The 15,469-nt window shown below is 39.4% G+C and overlaps 1 protein-coding gene across 2 annotated transcripts in view; it reads right to left on the minus strand.

The window, feature by feature from the left end:
* Positions 1-15,469, minus strand: part of F5 (coagulation factor V) — a 63,388-nt gene that overhangs the window by 18,513 nt on the left and 29,406 nt on the right. For both annotated transcript variants that reach the window (XM_064477964.1, XM_010984480.3), the window contains exons 8-15: positions 11,649-11,826; positions 10,001-10,100; positions 9,320-9,531; positions 8,065-8,215; positions 5,942-6,154; positions 2,423-4,763; positions 1,019-1,178; positions 37-273 (exon numbers count right to left, since the gene is read on the minus strand). In XM_064477964.1, coding sequence (XP_064334034.1) covers positions 37-273; positions 1,019-1,178; positions 2,423-4,763; positions 5,942-6,154; positions 8,065-8,215; positions 9,320-9,531; positions 10,001-10,100; positions 11,649-11,826 — 3,592 coding nt within the window. The remainder of the gene's footprint in view (positions 1-36; positions 274-1,018; positions 1,179-2,422; positions 4,764-5,941; positions 6,155-8,064; positions 8,216-9,319; positions 9,532-10,000; positions 10,101-11,648; positions 11,827-15,469) is intronic.

Below are 15,469 nucleotides of genomic sequence, written 5' to 3' on the forward strand. Positions count from 1 at the left end.
AGGGGCATGATAAAATCTTTCAATGGCTACACTTACTGGGTTCACTGCTGAGTAGTAGGCCCAAGCCCGACAGGCCGAGCCAGGATTTTCTGGCCCTGACCGCTCAGTGGCATGCCATACGTAGGTATAACTGCTGTTTGGCTGAATAGCGTTGTCTTCCTTAAACCATTCAGGAGAGTCATCTTCATAAGTCTTTCCCTCTGATGATTTTTCATAGGAAAGCCCATGGGCATGAAGAGAATATGGTCTGGAAGCTAAATTTTTAAAACGAACCTAGAGGAAAGAGTGATTTACAGATGTATTTAAACTCAGCAAAACCCAGATCCCAAAATGTCAGCATTGTGGGCCAAGGTGGATGGCTATTAAATTGAACCGAAGATGTATTGAAGGCTTACAATTGCAAACTGACTTATGTATATTATTTCATCTAATTTTTACAACCATCCTGTGAGATAGGGCCCTACTAGTTTACCCCAGAAACACCAAAATGGGTTTGTTTTTAGGCTCAAAGCAGAAGTACTGACATTACCTACAAATTGAAATGAAATGATAGGTGCTACAGATTTGAAAAATGAATGAGGCTTGGTTCTTACAATACGCTTACAACCTACTGGTGCAGAGAGATATGCACTTGTGAATTTCTGTTAAAAATCTGGAGACAAAAGGCACTGTAAACGAGGTATGAATGGGGTTAGGTGGGAATGCCTGGGAAGAGCATTTTGGTTGAATGCTGAGGAGAGGTTGAGGGAATTAAACAAAGTTTCTTAGGAGAAAGAGTTGGCCCTTATAGAATGAATAGGAGCTCAGCAGAGGGAGAAATAAAATTATAAGATCATTTTTTTTTCTTGATGAATGTCAAATTACTTAGCAAGCAGTCTTGAAAAGAAATGTAGCTGCTTGTTAATTTTGGAAAATAAATAAATCACCTATAGCTCTCTTGCCATATTCACCTCTAAAACCCTCTGGTGCTTATGGAAACCCCTCAGATGGTCTTAGCAAAAATCAAAAGATGACTTACTTGGATAACATCATCCACTTCAGCTCTAATGATAGGGCCAAGAATGCCAAGATGCTCTTCATACTCCCCGCGAGGATCAAGTTGGGTAAAAGTGCTATCAAGGTACTTTCGGAAAACTACTTTCTTGTATATGGTGTCCTTTGGAACGTCATCGTCTTCACTGAAATGGTAATGATAGCATTCACTTAAAAGAACAAATTAAAGACCCTTCAAAGAATTTAGGAAATTATCGCTTGTTTTGAACATTATATCTAGCATAGAGATAATATTTAGTCAATATTTGATGAACAAATGAATTATAAATGGCTAAAAACAAAAAGCCAGTAAATATTCTCTGATCCCTGCAAAGCTAGCCGAATGCTTTGTTACCGCCTACCCTATTCTTGAGTTCTAGCCACGCAGGTCTCCAGCTTCAGGGCTTCCTTCTTCCACGGGGCCTTGACCATGCTGTTCTGTCTGTCTAGAATGCTCTCCCCTCTCCACCTCCTGCCTAGGTCACGCCTATTCATCTTTAGATCTCAGTTCAAATGCTGCTTCTCCAGAGTCAGATTCCCCAGTTCTCGTATCACCATGTGTCTGCCTTTCCTTCTTGGTCTTTACCATGGTTATTTTTCACACTTATTTATGTGAGCACTTGGTTCATATCTACCTGGCCAACTAGACATAAGTTCCATTAGGGCAGGCATCAGGTGTGTTTATTTTCTCTTTTATAGTATCAGCACTTAGCACAATGCCTAAGAGAGAATAAGCACTCATTAAAGAGTTGTTTTAATGAGTGATTCTTTAAACCAATTTAAAACAAAAGTTTAAATCAAGATAAATCATTATCTACTGAATGCCTCAGTTGAGGGTATACACTTGGTTTTTGTTTCTAAGCTAGTTTATATCCTATTACTGGAATCTCATGGAATTTGAATTAAACTTCACCAAGATGCTCTATACTTTACAATGATCAGTAAACAATTTAAAAATGTTTTTGGTAAACAAGTTAATTGCAAAAGGATATTTCTATATCACAAATTTGGAATTGAAGCCAACTTCAATGAAATCATATTGATTCGCAAGGCTATGGGTACGTTCAGCTCTGCACTGGGGCAAAAAGAAGGTGTAGGAACATGTGTGGTGAGAAAAGAAGAGAGATGAGGGGAGCTAATTTAACTACAAAATATCATAGACTTCTTAACAGTGATTGCTCTTACATTGTCCAGATGTCACTTAAAGTAGAGAAGCTAATCTTGGAATTGACAAAGGAAATAGGATAGGCCAAGTTGCAATAGGGGAACTATACTTGCTTAAATTATACTTAGTATAACTCACCCAGAATTATCTCCTTGGACTGTTGTAGTTACATTTTTTTAGCAGTAGTGGAAAAATGAGAATATAAAAGGAGAGAATTGGCCAAACCTGTGTGCAAATTTTGAATAATCCCAGGACAGTTCTTCAGCAGCAATGTAATAATGTTTTCTGTTCCCATTGTTGCTGCGAAGGTACCATGCTGCAATGTTGTCAGGATTTCTGGAGGAGTTAATGTTGATCCTCAGATCAGTATGGTAAGGGTCATCATAGGCCACGTAATAATCTTCAACATAGTCTTCTTCACTGTTCTCTTCCTTCTGCCTTGGAATAATCTCAATGTAATCTCCATCATCTCTACTGAGCCCTACTACAACTGGTGGATTAAATTCCCTTGGTATAAAAGTGCTATTTAGTGTAGAATGTGGTGGAGAAGATGGCATCTGACCAAGATCTGGATAAGGGAAAATCTGATCAAATTCTAGTGGAGGCAGTGACTGACTAGATTCAGAAGTATAGGATGTCTGATCAAGGTCTAGAGGAGGTGATGTCTGCCTGAGATCAGGAGAAAGGGGTGTCTGACTGATGTCTGATAAGAGAGTTGCCTGGCTGAGGTCTGAGGAAAGGGGCAGCTGACCCAGGTCTGGGGAAAGGGTTGTCTGGATGAGGTCTGGAGAGAGAATCTCCTGGATGAGATCTGGAGAGAGAGTCTCCTGGCTGAGATCTGGAGAGAGAGTCTCCTGGATGAGGTCTGGAGAGAGAGTCTCCTGGATGAGGTCTGGAGAGAGAGTCTCCTGGATGAGATCTGGAGAGAGAGTCTCCTGGATGAGGTCTGGAGAGAGAGTCCCCTGGATGAGGTCTGTGGAAAGGGTTGTCTGGCTGAGGTCTGAAGAGAGGGATGGTTGACTGAGTTCTGGAGAATTGACTGTCTGCCAGACTTCAAGTTTCAAGGAGGGGAGCATTTGATTAACATTAGTCGGGAAGGCCTCGTTTTTTAGGTCATAGTTGGGTACCTGGCTGGGCTCTGGAGGAAAAGATCTGTGACTGGGGACAGTAGAGGAGTGCGTTGGATCAGAGTCTTGAATAGGGAATGTTTCATAGCGTTCCTCTGGGGGCACTGTCTGATAAAGATCCAGAGGGGAGCTTGTGTGACCGGTGTCATTTGTGGGGTTCTGAATATGGTCAGGAAGTGAGGCTATCAGACTAAGATTCATAGAGGGGAATGTCTGATTGAGGTCTGTTGGAAGAGATGTTTCATTGGACTTATGGAGTAACAATGAATGACTGAGTCTCCTGTCTGAAAATGGGGTGTTGGACTGTCCACTTAGAGGGCGAAAACTCCTTGGAGATAGAGGAACATGGTGTGCAGATTTCTCTTCCTTTTTCTTTTTTCGTGTCCTAATTAAAAAAGGGCCTTTCTTCAATCTACTATTTCCTTCATCTTGTCTTTCTTGTAGAGGCTTATGTCTAGTTACAGAAAACTTTGGGTGATCACTCTGCTTTCCATGCTTCTTTGTAAAAGGGATGTTTTCTGCCTGAGTCCTTGAGGCATTCTGGGTGCTGTTTGGCAGCTTTTCAATGGCTGTGTCTTTATCAGCATCTTGGATTATTTCATAACTACCTTTCTCAGAAACCAAATGCCATTTCCCATTCAAAATCTTAGACGGATCCTTTTGTTGTAAGAGTAACAGATCACTGGGAAGGTTCTCCCAGGATCCCATTCTGGAGGAAGGAATGTTGTCCTGGCTTAAATGTCTTCCAGTTTTATGCGCTGGGAATTCCATCTGGGAGGACCTGTGCTTTGCTGCTTGGTCTCTTCCTGCCTTGAATCTTTTATGTTTAGCATATTCTTGACTTTTTAATCCTTTTGTACCAAATGGAAGCAGGCTTATCCCTGTGATATCTGACTGTAGAGGATCTTCCACAGGGTCTTCAGAATAAGGGCTGGAATGCTCTGCTGTGGGAGAGTTGAGAACTGAGGTCTTGTCTAAGCCAACGTGTCCTAGGTGAGGACCAGCTGTTGTGCCTTCTGGGTGAGGAAGCGTTTTCTGAGGTTCTGCAAAGTTATTGACAATAAGCCTGCTGATGTTGCCTGGGGAAGAAGAATTTGAACCAACAGCTGTATTGGGACTTGGAGGAATGAATTCAGAGTTGTTCTCCAGAGCTAGGGCAGTAAGATTCAACTCTTCTTCTTCCTGATTCAGTGATGAATTTCTGAATGACCTAATTCCTAATGATGAAGCCAGTGTGTTCTGGTAATCAGCATCATCCTCTTCATCTTTGTTTTCTAAAGAATCATGCATTTTCCTTGTAGTCATGTCTGTAGATGCTAAATATTCGTAAGTGATCTCATATGAATCCTCCTCATTCCGGATACACTTAACGTCCCTGAATCTCAGCCGTAGTTTTTTGCTTCTTCGATTGAAATTCATGGTAGTTAACATCCAAGTTCCTACAAAAAAGAGACAGAGAACGAGAGCTCTAAGTACAGAAAAAGATATAAAAATCCAGCAGTCCATTGTGGCAGGTAATTTCCAGTGAACTTTCATCAGGGATACTGTGGTCTGTGGACCACCAATGATCTGTGAACTGTTGGTTACTGCTCCACAGTGACATAAGGAAAGAGTAAAGTACGTAGGAAATTTTTTAGCGATTTGACATTTCTATGACATCTAAGCATGTGATCAGTGTACTCATCATTTAACAGAATATAGACCAAAAGTATTGGTCAGTGGAGATTAGAGAGAAAAAACTTTCAGCACAGACAGATTGAGAGTCACTATTTTGGAATATATTTAAGCAAGGATGTATCAAGAATGAAATGGACTTTGAATATCATAAACGTCTTGTGAGCTGCACATTTTGTCAGACAGCTGGAGCTAGGGGGAGGGTGATGATGTTTATCCAGACAAATAAGAGACACTTAGATATTTCTAAGTAATAAATAATTCAGGGCATTTTTGAGTCTCTTTGAAGTAGTATGATTTGCCGGCACACTGAAGATTTCCTGGGAAGTCTTCAATAGTTACCACATGTTAATTTTCTACTGAGTCCTAGGCACTTGGCATATATTACAATGAATGGTCAAAGCATCTCTGTAAGGTGTTGTTATTCTATTTTTCAGATGAATAAACTGAGGCTCAGTGAGGTTGAATAACTTGTCTAAGGTTACACAGATATCGAGGGGCAGAGCAGGATGTGAACGCAGGTCTGATGAACTCCAAAGCCCACATGTTTTCCATGACACTGGTGTCTCTGAGGCCAGTCTCTAAGGCACTATATCAGATGATCACTAACCCTAGGATGGGATGGCCATCTTAAAAAACTGAAAAAGGCATTCTGATAAAAGAAACGCTCTTCAGTGGCTGAAGACCCATTCTTTCTCCTCAAAGTCATGCCTTCTTTCTACTGTTGTGTCTTTGCTTCTCACTTAGCCCAAAGAAGGATAAATGGAACCCACATTAAAGGACTACACCCCATTAAGTAATTAATTCCCCAAATAAAAATCATGAGAAGTATTGAGAGGAAAGCCTGCAAGGGATCAGAGAGAGAAACCCAGGAGCTGTGGCAGTCTGGAGAGCCGCACATGGCATAGACCAGAGAGTCCCCTCTCAGTGTCCAAGCTCTTACCAACATTATCCATTGGGACGGTCACAGATTCCCCACGCATGGGGAAAAGGGTCAAGGTGTCCTCATGCCTCTTTCCATAGATGAATGAGTGCCCGGTGAAGTGAATGGTCAAAATATCATTCTGGGTTCCCACACTGCAGAAGTGCCACTGGACAGTGTCATCAAAGCAGAATCCTAGTGTAGGTATGCTATCAGGCACATAGCCATTGATAGCTGAAAGAGTAACATCTGTTAAAACATCAGGCCTAGGCCAACGGAAGGCAATGTTGACAAGACAAATGTCCCAGTGTTAATTGGGTTGTATCAAAGCAGCTTTTCTGAGATAAGCTTTCCCAAATCTAACATGTGACTGGAAGATCAGACCCAGACTTTTCAAATGAGAGCTCATTCTCCTAAGTTAGCCAAGGGAGAAACATCCGGATAGAGATAAAGTCTTTCATTCATATTGATTTAATTATTCATTTGTTAAATGTATCTCAAATATTTTGTACTCCAGGTTCTGCTTTTAAAGATATTCTGAAGATCAACTTAGAATATTATCTAGAGTAATTTTACCTGGAGGAAAAGCGTAATATAAGAAATTCATCTTCTCAACTCAGGACTTACTGAGTAAGACATAATGTCCCTAAAAATGAGGCCTATTTAACACATATGACAATTTTTATTGCTCCACCTTAGCATTTATATAATCTATCATTGGCATTCAAGTATCAAGTTTAGACATTTTCCTTCTCTTTCCAAGGGATACAGCGTTAGGCAGTCTCATTATTTATTTACACATTAAGCATGGTCATAAAATCACACATAACATTTCTGTGAGGCAGAGTCCACATCTGTCTGGTTTACTCCACTAGCCCTAGTCCTAGGATGATGCCTGGTACCAGTGAGGACTTAAATATTTATCGAATAACTGACGTAATGTGTTTTTAGTTCATACCTCCTTCAGGAAGCTTTTCTAAATGGTTGATAGCTGTGCTGTCTAGCATGGTAGCCACTAGTTCCAAGTGGCTATTGAGCACTTGAAATATGGGTAATCTGAATTGAGACATGCTATGAGTATAAAATACACACTGGACTTCAAAGACTTATTAAGAACTAAGACAAAACTCAATGATTTTTAATATTTATTATATTTTGAAATGATAATATTTATGATATATTGTATTAAATAAAACATTAAAATAAATTTCATCTCTTTTTAATTTTTAATATGTCTACTAGAACATTTAAAATTATATTTTTGGCTCACGTAATTTCTGACAGACAGCACTGGTCTAGAACTATGACATATTCACTGCCAAAATGAAATTAAGCCAAGAAAGCTGAGACTAACTCCCTGTTTGAAACCATTTTCTGCCAAGTCTGATAATCCCCACTTGTCAGTCATCTGAAGCTCTATGAACAGACCGTGGAGAAATCATCCTCATATCTGTGGTTACTTATCAGAGAAGGTGATCATGGTGACTCTCAACTCTGAGGAAGGCCCCCAACCATCGTGGAGAAGTTGGCTTCCTGCTGGCTCAGTGAAATCTCTCCCAGACTTCCCACAGCAGTGGCTTTGGGTACTGACTTTAAAACTGCAACAAATGCCTGGACTTTGGCTCAGGACATTCCTTCTTTTCTGAACTTCTTACCGCTCACATCACACCTCTTTGTGGACTGACTTTCCAAGGCTCTTGGCTCCCGAGTTGCGTTTTGCATTAGTTTGATTTGACAGTCTAGCTTTGGATTACTTACCTTGTTTCTGCCCTGGTCATAAAGAATATTCACGCTGCACCCAGTCTAAAATCCCCGGATACCTCTGACCAAGGCCTATATAGCCTCTTCCCTCACCAGCCCCCACCCTACCCCGTTCTTCCCTGCTCAGAGTAGGTGCATATGTGTGCACACAATCATATTTGAAATAGGAGACCAAGAAGACATCTAAGGATAACAAACTTTTGACCTCTTGCTGTGAAAAAAGTTTGCTATAACATCACCCAGTAATTTCATCACCAAATCGTTACACTGAAAGTGAAGATAAGAAGTAAGTGGATTCTAATTCACATCTCTGCCTCTAGGCACAGTCACACTTCAACCACAGGAGTGAAAAACTGATGGGCAGAAACAGTCCTCCAACTTACTGCTCATGATGTTTGACTCATAAAACTTGGGGTCATCGCGGATCACCCCCTCGGGATTTTCACAAAATTTGTAGATGTTGTCCTCGATGTACCAGCTCTTGTTTTCATCAAACACAGCAAACACAGCCTGCTGCTCAATGTCTGCTGCCCTCTGGTGGGTAAAAGTGCTGTGGTCAGTGAGTAATGTCTTAGCCGATTACATACAACACTTGAGTTCCCAGAAACCAAAGGGGCACAGCCCTTGGGGCCAACGAAGCCAAAAAATTCAGGCATCTCTAAGTGCGTATCGTGTACGGAGCCCTTGTTAGAGCCAAAGGTAGCATATAAAAGCAAACAGGGCAGATCAGAAAATTCAGACTAAAATATCCTAACAGAAAAATCCCATTTCAACATGGCAACTGTTATCCTGCTTATCTCTATGAATGAAGACCTTTCAACCTGAATGCTTGGATGTGCTCCAAATAGTTGCAAAGGATAAAAAAGAAGAGTTCAGTAGGAAAGTTTTATACCTCTCCCTACCTGCTTCCTTTCCTAGCTCAATAAATGAGGGTCTTCCAAATGTATAGCTCTGATTTTTCTAGACATATATTTTGTATGCCTTCAGATGAGACTGTTTCGATTATAGCTAAGACTAATTGGGAATTCTAAGTTAATAATGTGAGACTTTTATTCTTCAATGGAGATAAAGTCAGAAGATCCATATCTTTGTTCACATTCTTCTGTATAATTTAGTCTCACTAGAGGTAGACCATTGTCCGAGTTCAACTTCACAAGAAGCTATGACCCTAAGTGTATCTCTCCTCCCCCTATTGCAGGTCTCCACAAATAACCTGTAATAATAAGGATTAGTCCAGAGCTTTACGCTTTTACCCAGTGGTATCTCATTGAGCCCCAGAACAATCCTATACATTTTTAGGAGGGGATAATATCCATTTGATGAAAGGAAGAAATTAAGAGAAGCTAAGTGATTTGCTCATCACATAGCCGGTACCAACAGATCTTCAATTTGAAAAAAACAAACAAAAATACAGTATCACACTGTAGACTTGCCTTATCCAGTGAAGTCGTAGGAAAATAGACAAGACAAAAAAGTAACCAAAGGAATAAACATTGTTACATTCCTGTTAAAAAGGACTACTTAATATTTTCTGTTCTCTAGAAGCAAAAGCCCCATTATTTAACAAGGAGAAACTAATCTTTTCCAGTCAGAAGAAATTCCTGGAATTTCTCAAAGGTTACTTCAAGGACAAAGTACCTGTATGCCTCGCTTATCCAAGGATCTGCTCTTACAAATTAGAAGTAGCCCTATCAGCCCGGAGGCAATGTCCCGTGTGATGTCCACATTACTGTAGTATGGTCTTGTTAAGCACTGAGCATCGTTTTCTGTGGGTTCATCAGACTCTAGGATGTTCCACTTGTAAGTGTAGGTTTCCCCTGGTTGAACTGCTCTGATCATGGTGTTACTGCCTGAAAGAAAAATATAGTCAAATTATTTTCATTTTCAAAATTATTTCATGAAAATAAATAAATAAATAAATAAATAAATAAATAAATAAATAAAGAATGAATGAATTAATGAATTAATGAATTAATGAAAAATAATTGAGCTCTCGTTAGTATCAATTAATATTGGGAAAGGAATATTCTTTTTATATTAAGCTCCACTTGATAGAACTCTGGGTAGCATGTAGCTATTAGATGTTTCTCCACTAGAGGTCGCTATGGGACAAACAAAGGACACCATATTTTGTAATCAGTAGGGTAAACAAAATCCTTCTGAAGTTATTAGCAGTGTTTGGTTGTGACTTTGAGGATGCCCCTCCATGCATACTACCTGACTGTACAAGTTATCCTACTGGGCAAGGAGGATAACAGAAAATTCTGGCAGCCTCTCTGAGGTCAATAGTTTCATTCATTAGAAGTGAAAGGTCCAAACCTGAGGTGGAGGAAGAGTTGATTTCATCTTCATAAGGAGAGAAGGTCACTCCATGAGGATAAATGCTGTAGGTGCGGCTGGCCATATTTTTGAACACGATCTACAAAATTAACTCAAATTCATTATTTCATGCTTTAAGGTCAATCATGAGAATAGAGGATGCTAGCTTTGTATATTCACTTGTTGGGTGGTGTGTGGGTATGTGTGTTAGTGTGAAATGCAAATTAATTTTGTTTATCTGAGAGGCAACCTCTCCCCTCTCCTCATCACCTGACAGATGCATTTGAGATAGTTTCACTCACACAGTAAGGTGAGAAATGGAAAGAGATGTCTGATCTTAGAAGTGACATTTTCCTCATAGTGTAACACCCTCTCCAAGTTGGTCCTCATCCCTCTTCCCCTCCCCTTTCAGCTAGGACCACAGCTGCCTTTGATTCTGCTGCTTCTCTTCTCTAAACCATGATCCCCTTCTCCAGCCTGCCAGATGTTCCAGAACCTCTGTCCTTGAAGCCATCTTCTTGATGGGGCATGACAAAAAAATAGACAGATCCTGAATTTCCAATGAGCTATATTTACACTTGCTAAGAGTACCTAAAAGGGATCAGAAATGAGGAAAGGAAAAGAGAAACAGAGACATGCTGCTTTCTGTCCTTTTGTTATTCTTTAAGTGAGCAGAAATGGCCTTGTCTGCAGCCATTCTCTTAGTTCATTTCTATGAAGAGGTGAAGGGAGGAGTTTATTCACATAGGAGTCCTAGTTGGGCTCCTTAAGCTTCAAAAGAGACCCTTAATCTTATCTTCTACTTGTTTGCTTGCCAAAGCATTTGAATCATCCTTAATCTGAAGCTTATCTGCTTTCTAGTATCTTGCCAAAGATTGCGCCTTTCAATTCTCTGCTGTCTAGTTCTTGTCAAAAGATAATGTGATGACGTGATGCAACATTTAAGGAAAACTGAAGAAGGTTCAGTGCTCTTGATGTCAAAAGGTAAATCAAAATTTACCTCCATCAGAGATCAATCATCAGAGAACTACATATCTAGACTACACTGATGATGATTTCTTTCATTCAATTGGGTTATGCTCTCAGCTATAGTAAGAAACATTATCTTAAAAAGCTTTACAAACTTTTAAATGTATTGTACCAGTCGTAGGGATTTTAATCAAGGATCCCACCTATTACATCACACAGCATCCTCTTTGTAAGGATCCATGGGAGAAATTCCTTTTCAGTCTTAGTGTCAGGGGAAATTGTGCTTCTTTTATGACGACTGTGAATTTTGCCCTGACTTATTTCCATTTTTTACCTTGGCTGCTAGAAAGCTTAGGACAAGATTTGCAGACAACATTATAGGAGCATATGGGATGTGTTTCATTATATTTATCCTTGACTTTATTTTCTTTGTCTCCATATTATCCTTCACCCCAGTTACATCAACTCTTTGTTTTATTCCTTTATGATTTGATAAACTGTCTCAGATTCTTTGTATTATGAGACAGGCTATAATAACTGCAAATACTAAATAAAGACGAAAAGCTGCATTTGAATTAAAAATTATGTGGACACATTAAAAAGTAAATAAATAACCAGTACTTTTAACCTGTTAGTCACTGTTTAATTTCTTCCATGGTTCTGTATTTCTGTTACTTACTTTAAGTGTGTCTCTGACCTGGGCTCTGATAACAGGGCCCAAGAGCCCATCTTCTTTGATATTGGGATTCTCGATGCGTTTGGTGAAGGACTCATCTTGGTACTGTTTGTAGACAACCTTCTTATAATGTTTTCCAATTTGGTTTGAGAAATTATCCAAATGCAGAGACCTATATTTTCTTAAAGTGAAATGGAATTTTTAAAATTAAATTATCTTCTCAAGTAGAGACCCCAAATAGGATGGGGAAACCCTTGTGCTTAGAAGTTCTGCTCTTGAAATAGCTAAAATGCTAAATTTTCTTTTTAAAAAACTTCATGTGGTTTGCAAAGTCCTGATATTTTCTCTCTGGCTGGAAAACTGGAAACCTCTGATCTGTCTCCTCCACCACTGATAAAATCATAATTATGGTTAGAAGTAGCTACTTAGATCTTCCTGTTACTCTGGTTGCTAGAGTAGACATTAACTATCTCTGGGGAAAGGTCTACCTGGATGAAAGGATAAGATACACTACAAATTTTTCTTAAGTCTTTCTGTTTTTTAAAAAAGTGCCTTTATTGTGGTATGGTTTCTGTATAGTAAACTATACATATTTCAGATGTACAATTTTGATATATGTATGCAGCAGTGAAACCACTACCACAATCAAGATATCTAACATCTCCATCACTCCCTAAGAGGTGCAACTTTCGAATTCCCAATTTATCCCTTCTCACCCTCTTTACCCCCTTGTAACCATAAGTTTGTTCTCTATGTCTGTGAGTCTGTTTCTGTTTTGTAGATAAGTTCATCTGTGTCCTTTTTTCTAGATTTCACATGTAAGCAGTATCATACGGCATTTTTCTTTCTCTTTCTGGCTTATTAGAATATTAAGTCTTTCTTATTGCTTAATTTATGGTATCTATTGGCTTCCCAGGTATTTCTCAATCTCTAAAAGCACTTTCGTATTCCAGGAAGCTTTTACTGTCTTTATTAGACATAGTTCTGTGCTGTTGCACTATCCTTTCTACTATCTGCCCAATTCTGATGCCAATTGTAAACCAACTGCCATCACCAATTTTCTGTAGCTACTGCACTAAATGACTTAGGGACAGCAACATGAAGGCAACCACTTTCCCCTTTGGTCCTTTTTATTGCCTTCATTTACAAAAGCAGAAGCTCCATGATAGAGTTTATGCATTTTTTTTATACAATGAAAAGCACTGACTATTGCTATAGAGTCCTGGATTCTTATCTCAACATTAACTTCACTAACCCTCCCTGCATTTTCTTAATATTCACTTGTGCTAATTTCATGTATATCATGCCAGAGCACCTTTATGCAAATATGACTTGCACATATAAATAATATTATCCTCTCACTCCTTTAGCAAAAGGCAGATATGTATATATTTTGTGCTACACCTTGACATTTTTTGGCATTTTTCCAGCTTTGTTGTGGTATAATCAACAAATTTATGTATTTGAGGTGTACAACATAATGATTTATATATATATATATATATATGTGATTACCACAATCAAGCTAATTACCATTTCCATCACATTATCTGGTACTATTTTTTTTTAATTTTGTGGTGAAAATACTTAAGATCTGTTATCTTAACAAATTTCAAGTATACAATACAATGTTATTAACTATAGTAATATACCACACTGTGTATCAGGTATCCAGATCAATATCTCCCTATTCTTCTCACCTGCCAGCCCCTGGAAACCACCATTATGCTCTCTGCTTCAATGAGTTCAACTTGTTTAGATTCCACATATAAGTGAGCTCATGTGGTGTTTATCATTCTGTGTCTGGAATATTTCACTTAGCCTGATGCCCTGAAGGTTCATCCATGTTGTTGCCAATGGCAGGATTTCCTTCTTTTTTGAGGCTGAATAATATTCCATTGTATATATACATTCCTTAAATACCTAACTTGTTGAGAGTTTTTAATCTTGAAAGGATGTGGAATTTTGTCAAATGCCTTTTTTCTTTATTAAACTTCTTATTTTGTTCATGCATTGTTTTCCTGATTTCATATAGTTGTCTATCTACATTATCTTGTACCTCACTGAGCTTCTTTAAGATGATCATTTTAAATTCTTTGTCAGGCAGTTTGTAGATCTCTATTTCTTTTTCATTGGTTACTGGAGCTTTATTAGCTCCCTTTGGTGATGTCGTATTGTCTGATTCTTTGTGATTTATGTAGCCTTATGTTGGTGTCTATGCATTTGAAGGAGCAAATACCCTCTTCCTGTCTTTATGGACAGATTTTGGCAGGTAAAGACCTTCTTCTGACAGGTTTTCAGGTTGATAGAATTGCCTCTAGGATCACAGTTGCATGAGCTTGGAACCAGATCATAAGGGCTGCTGCTGAGCCTGCAGCAGCATCTGTGGTTGGCAGGCCTTTTGCCAGGGGCTCAGATGGGCACAGACCCTGGCTGATCCCTGGGAAGATGGAATTGCCTTCAAGACCTTGCTCAGTCCCAGAGCTGGCACTGGGATAACGGTACGCTCCAAGGTTCACAGTTGGATTTGCAAATGGTAAGCCTGTTAGAGGTGTGTAGATGGATGTCACTCCCATCTGAGCCTTTGGAGGGCTCCCCCTGGGTCACTGGCTGGGTCCCTTAGTTGGCAGGACTGCTTCTGAACTGCAGTTTGGAGGGCTGGAGCTAGATGACAGGGCCACTTCAAAATCTGTAGTAGGACCAAGGCTTGCAGGCCAGCCTCCAGGGGCATGAATGGGTGTGACTGTCAGCAGGCCCCTGAGCAGGCAGGACTACTCTTGGACCATGGCTGGGATGGGGCTGGATCTAGTTATGGGGCTGCTTTAAGGTCCATAGTCAGACTGAGGTTTGCAGGTCAGCCTCCAGGGTCATGGACAGGTGGGATTCATCTTGGATCCCTTGTCAAGTGGTGCTAGTGGCAGGACCAAGGTTAAGCGGGGCTGTAGCTGAGCCTATAAGAGGATGAGACTATTTCCAGGTTTGTAGCTGGGATCACAGTCAGTGTACCTTCCATTTGAGCATGCGTTTGCTTTTTCAAAACAGCCTTCCTTGGTTGCGGCTTTCACTGGGATTTTGCAAGTTCCCACTTTGATCTCAAAGCTTTCACAAAGGCACTTGTGTTTGTGATTGTGTAATTTGGCTGCCAAATTATTTTCGCTGTGAGGAGATACAAATGGGGGGCCTGCTATTCTACCATCTTGCTCCCTTGACTCTCTAACTTTAAAATATTTCTTGGAGAACTTTTTATGTTAGTACGTAGAGAGTGTTTGCATACTTTTAAAAACAGTTGCATAGTATTCCATTATATGGATGTACCATGATTTATGAAACTAATTTCCTATTGACAGATATTTTGGGTAGCTTCCAATCTTTTGCTACTACTAACAGTGCAGCAGTGAACATTCTATACATACATCACTTCACCTGTAAACTAGTATATTTATATAGTAAATTCCCAGAGTGAGATTGCTCAGTCGAAAGATATATATATATGCATTTGTAATTTTAACACATATTGCCAAATGATCTTCTAAAGTGGCTTTTCCAGTTTACTCTTTCACCAGCAATATATGATAGAGCTTGTTTCCCACAGCCTTGCCAATAGATTATGTCATCTGAACTTGTGAGTCTGACAGGTGAAAAACAGTATTTCAGAGAAACTTAATTTGTATATTTCTCTAACTGGGAGTAAACTTGAGTATTTTTTCAAGTGTTTAAGAGCTATTGGAATTTCCAAATTTCTTAATCTCACCGACACATTTTCTAATCTACAAAATACATAAGAGCTGTTTCTAACTTGTGGACTTAAAACAAAGCTATTAGAA

This window comes from Camelus dromedarius, chromosome 23, assembly GCF_036321535.1.
Source record: "Camelus dromedarius isolate mCamDro1 chromosome 23, mCamDro1.pat, whole genome shotgun sequence".
Classification (NCBI taxonomy): Eukaryota; Metazoa; Chordata; class Mammalia; order Artiodactyla; family Camelidae; genus Camelus; species Camelus dromedarius.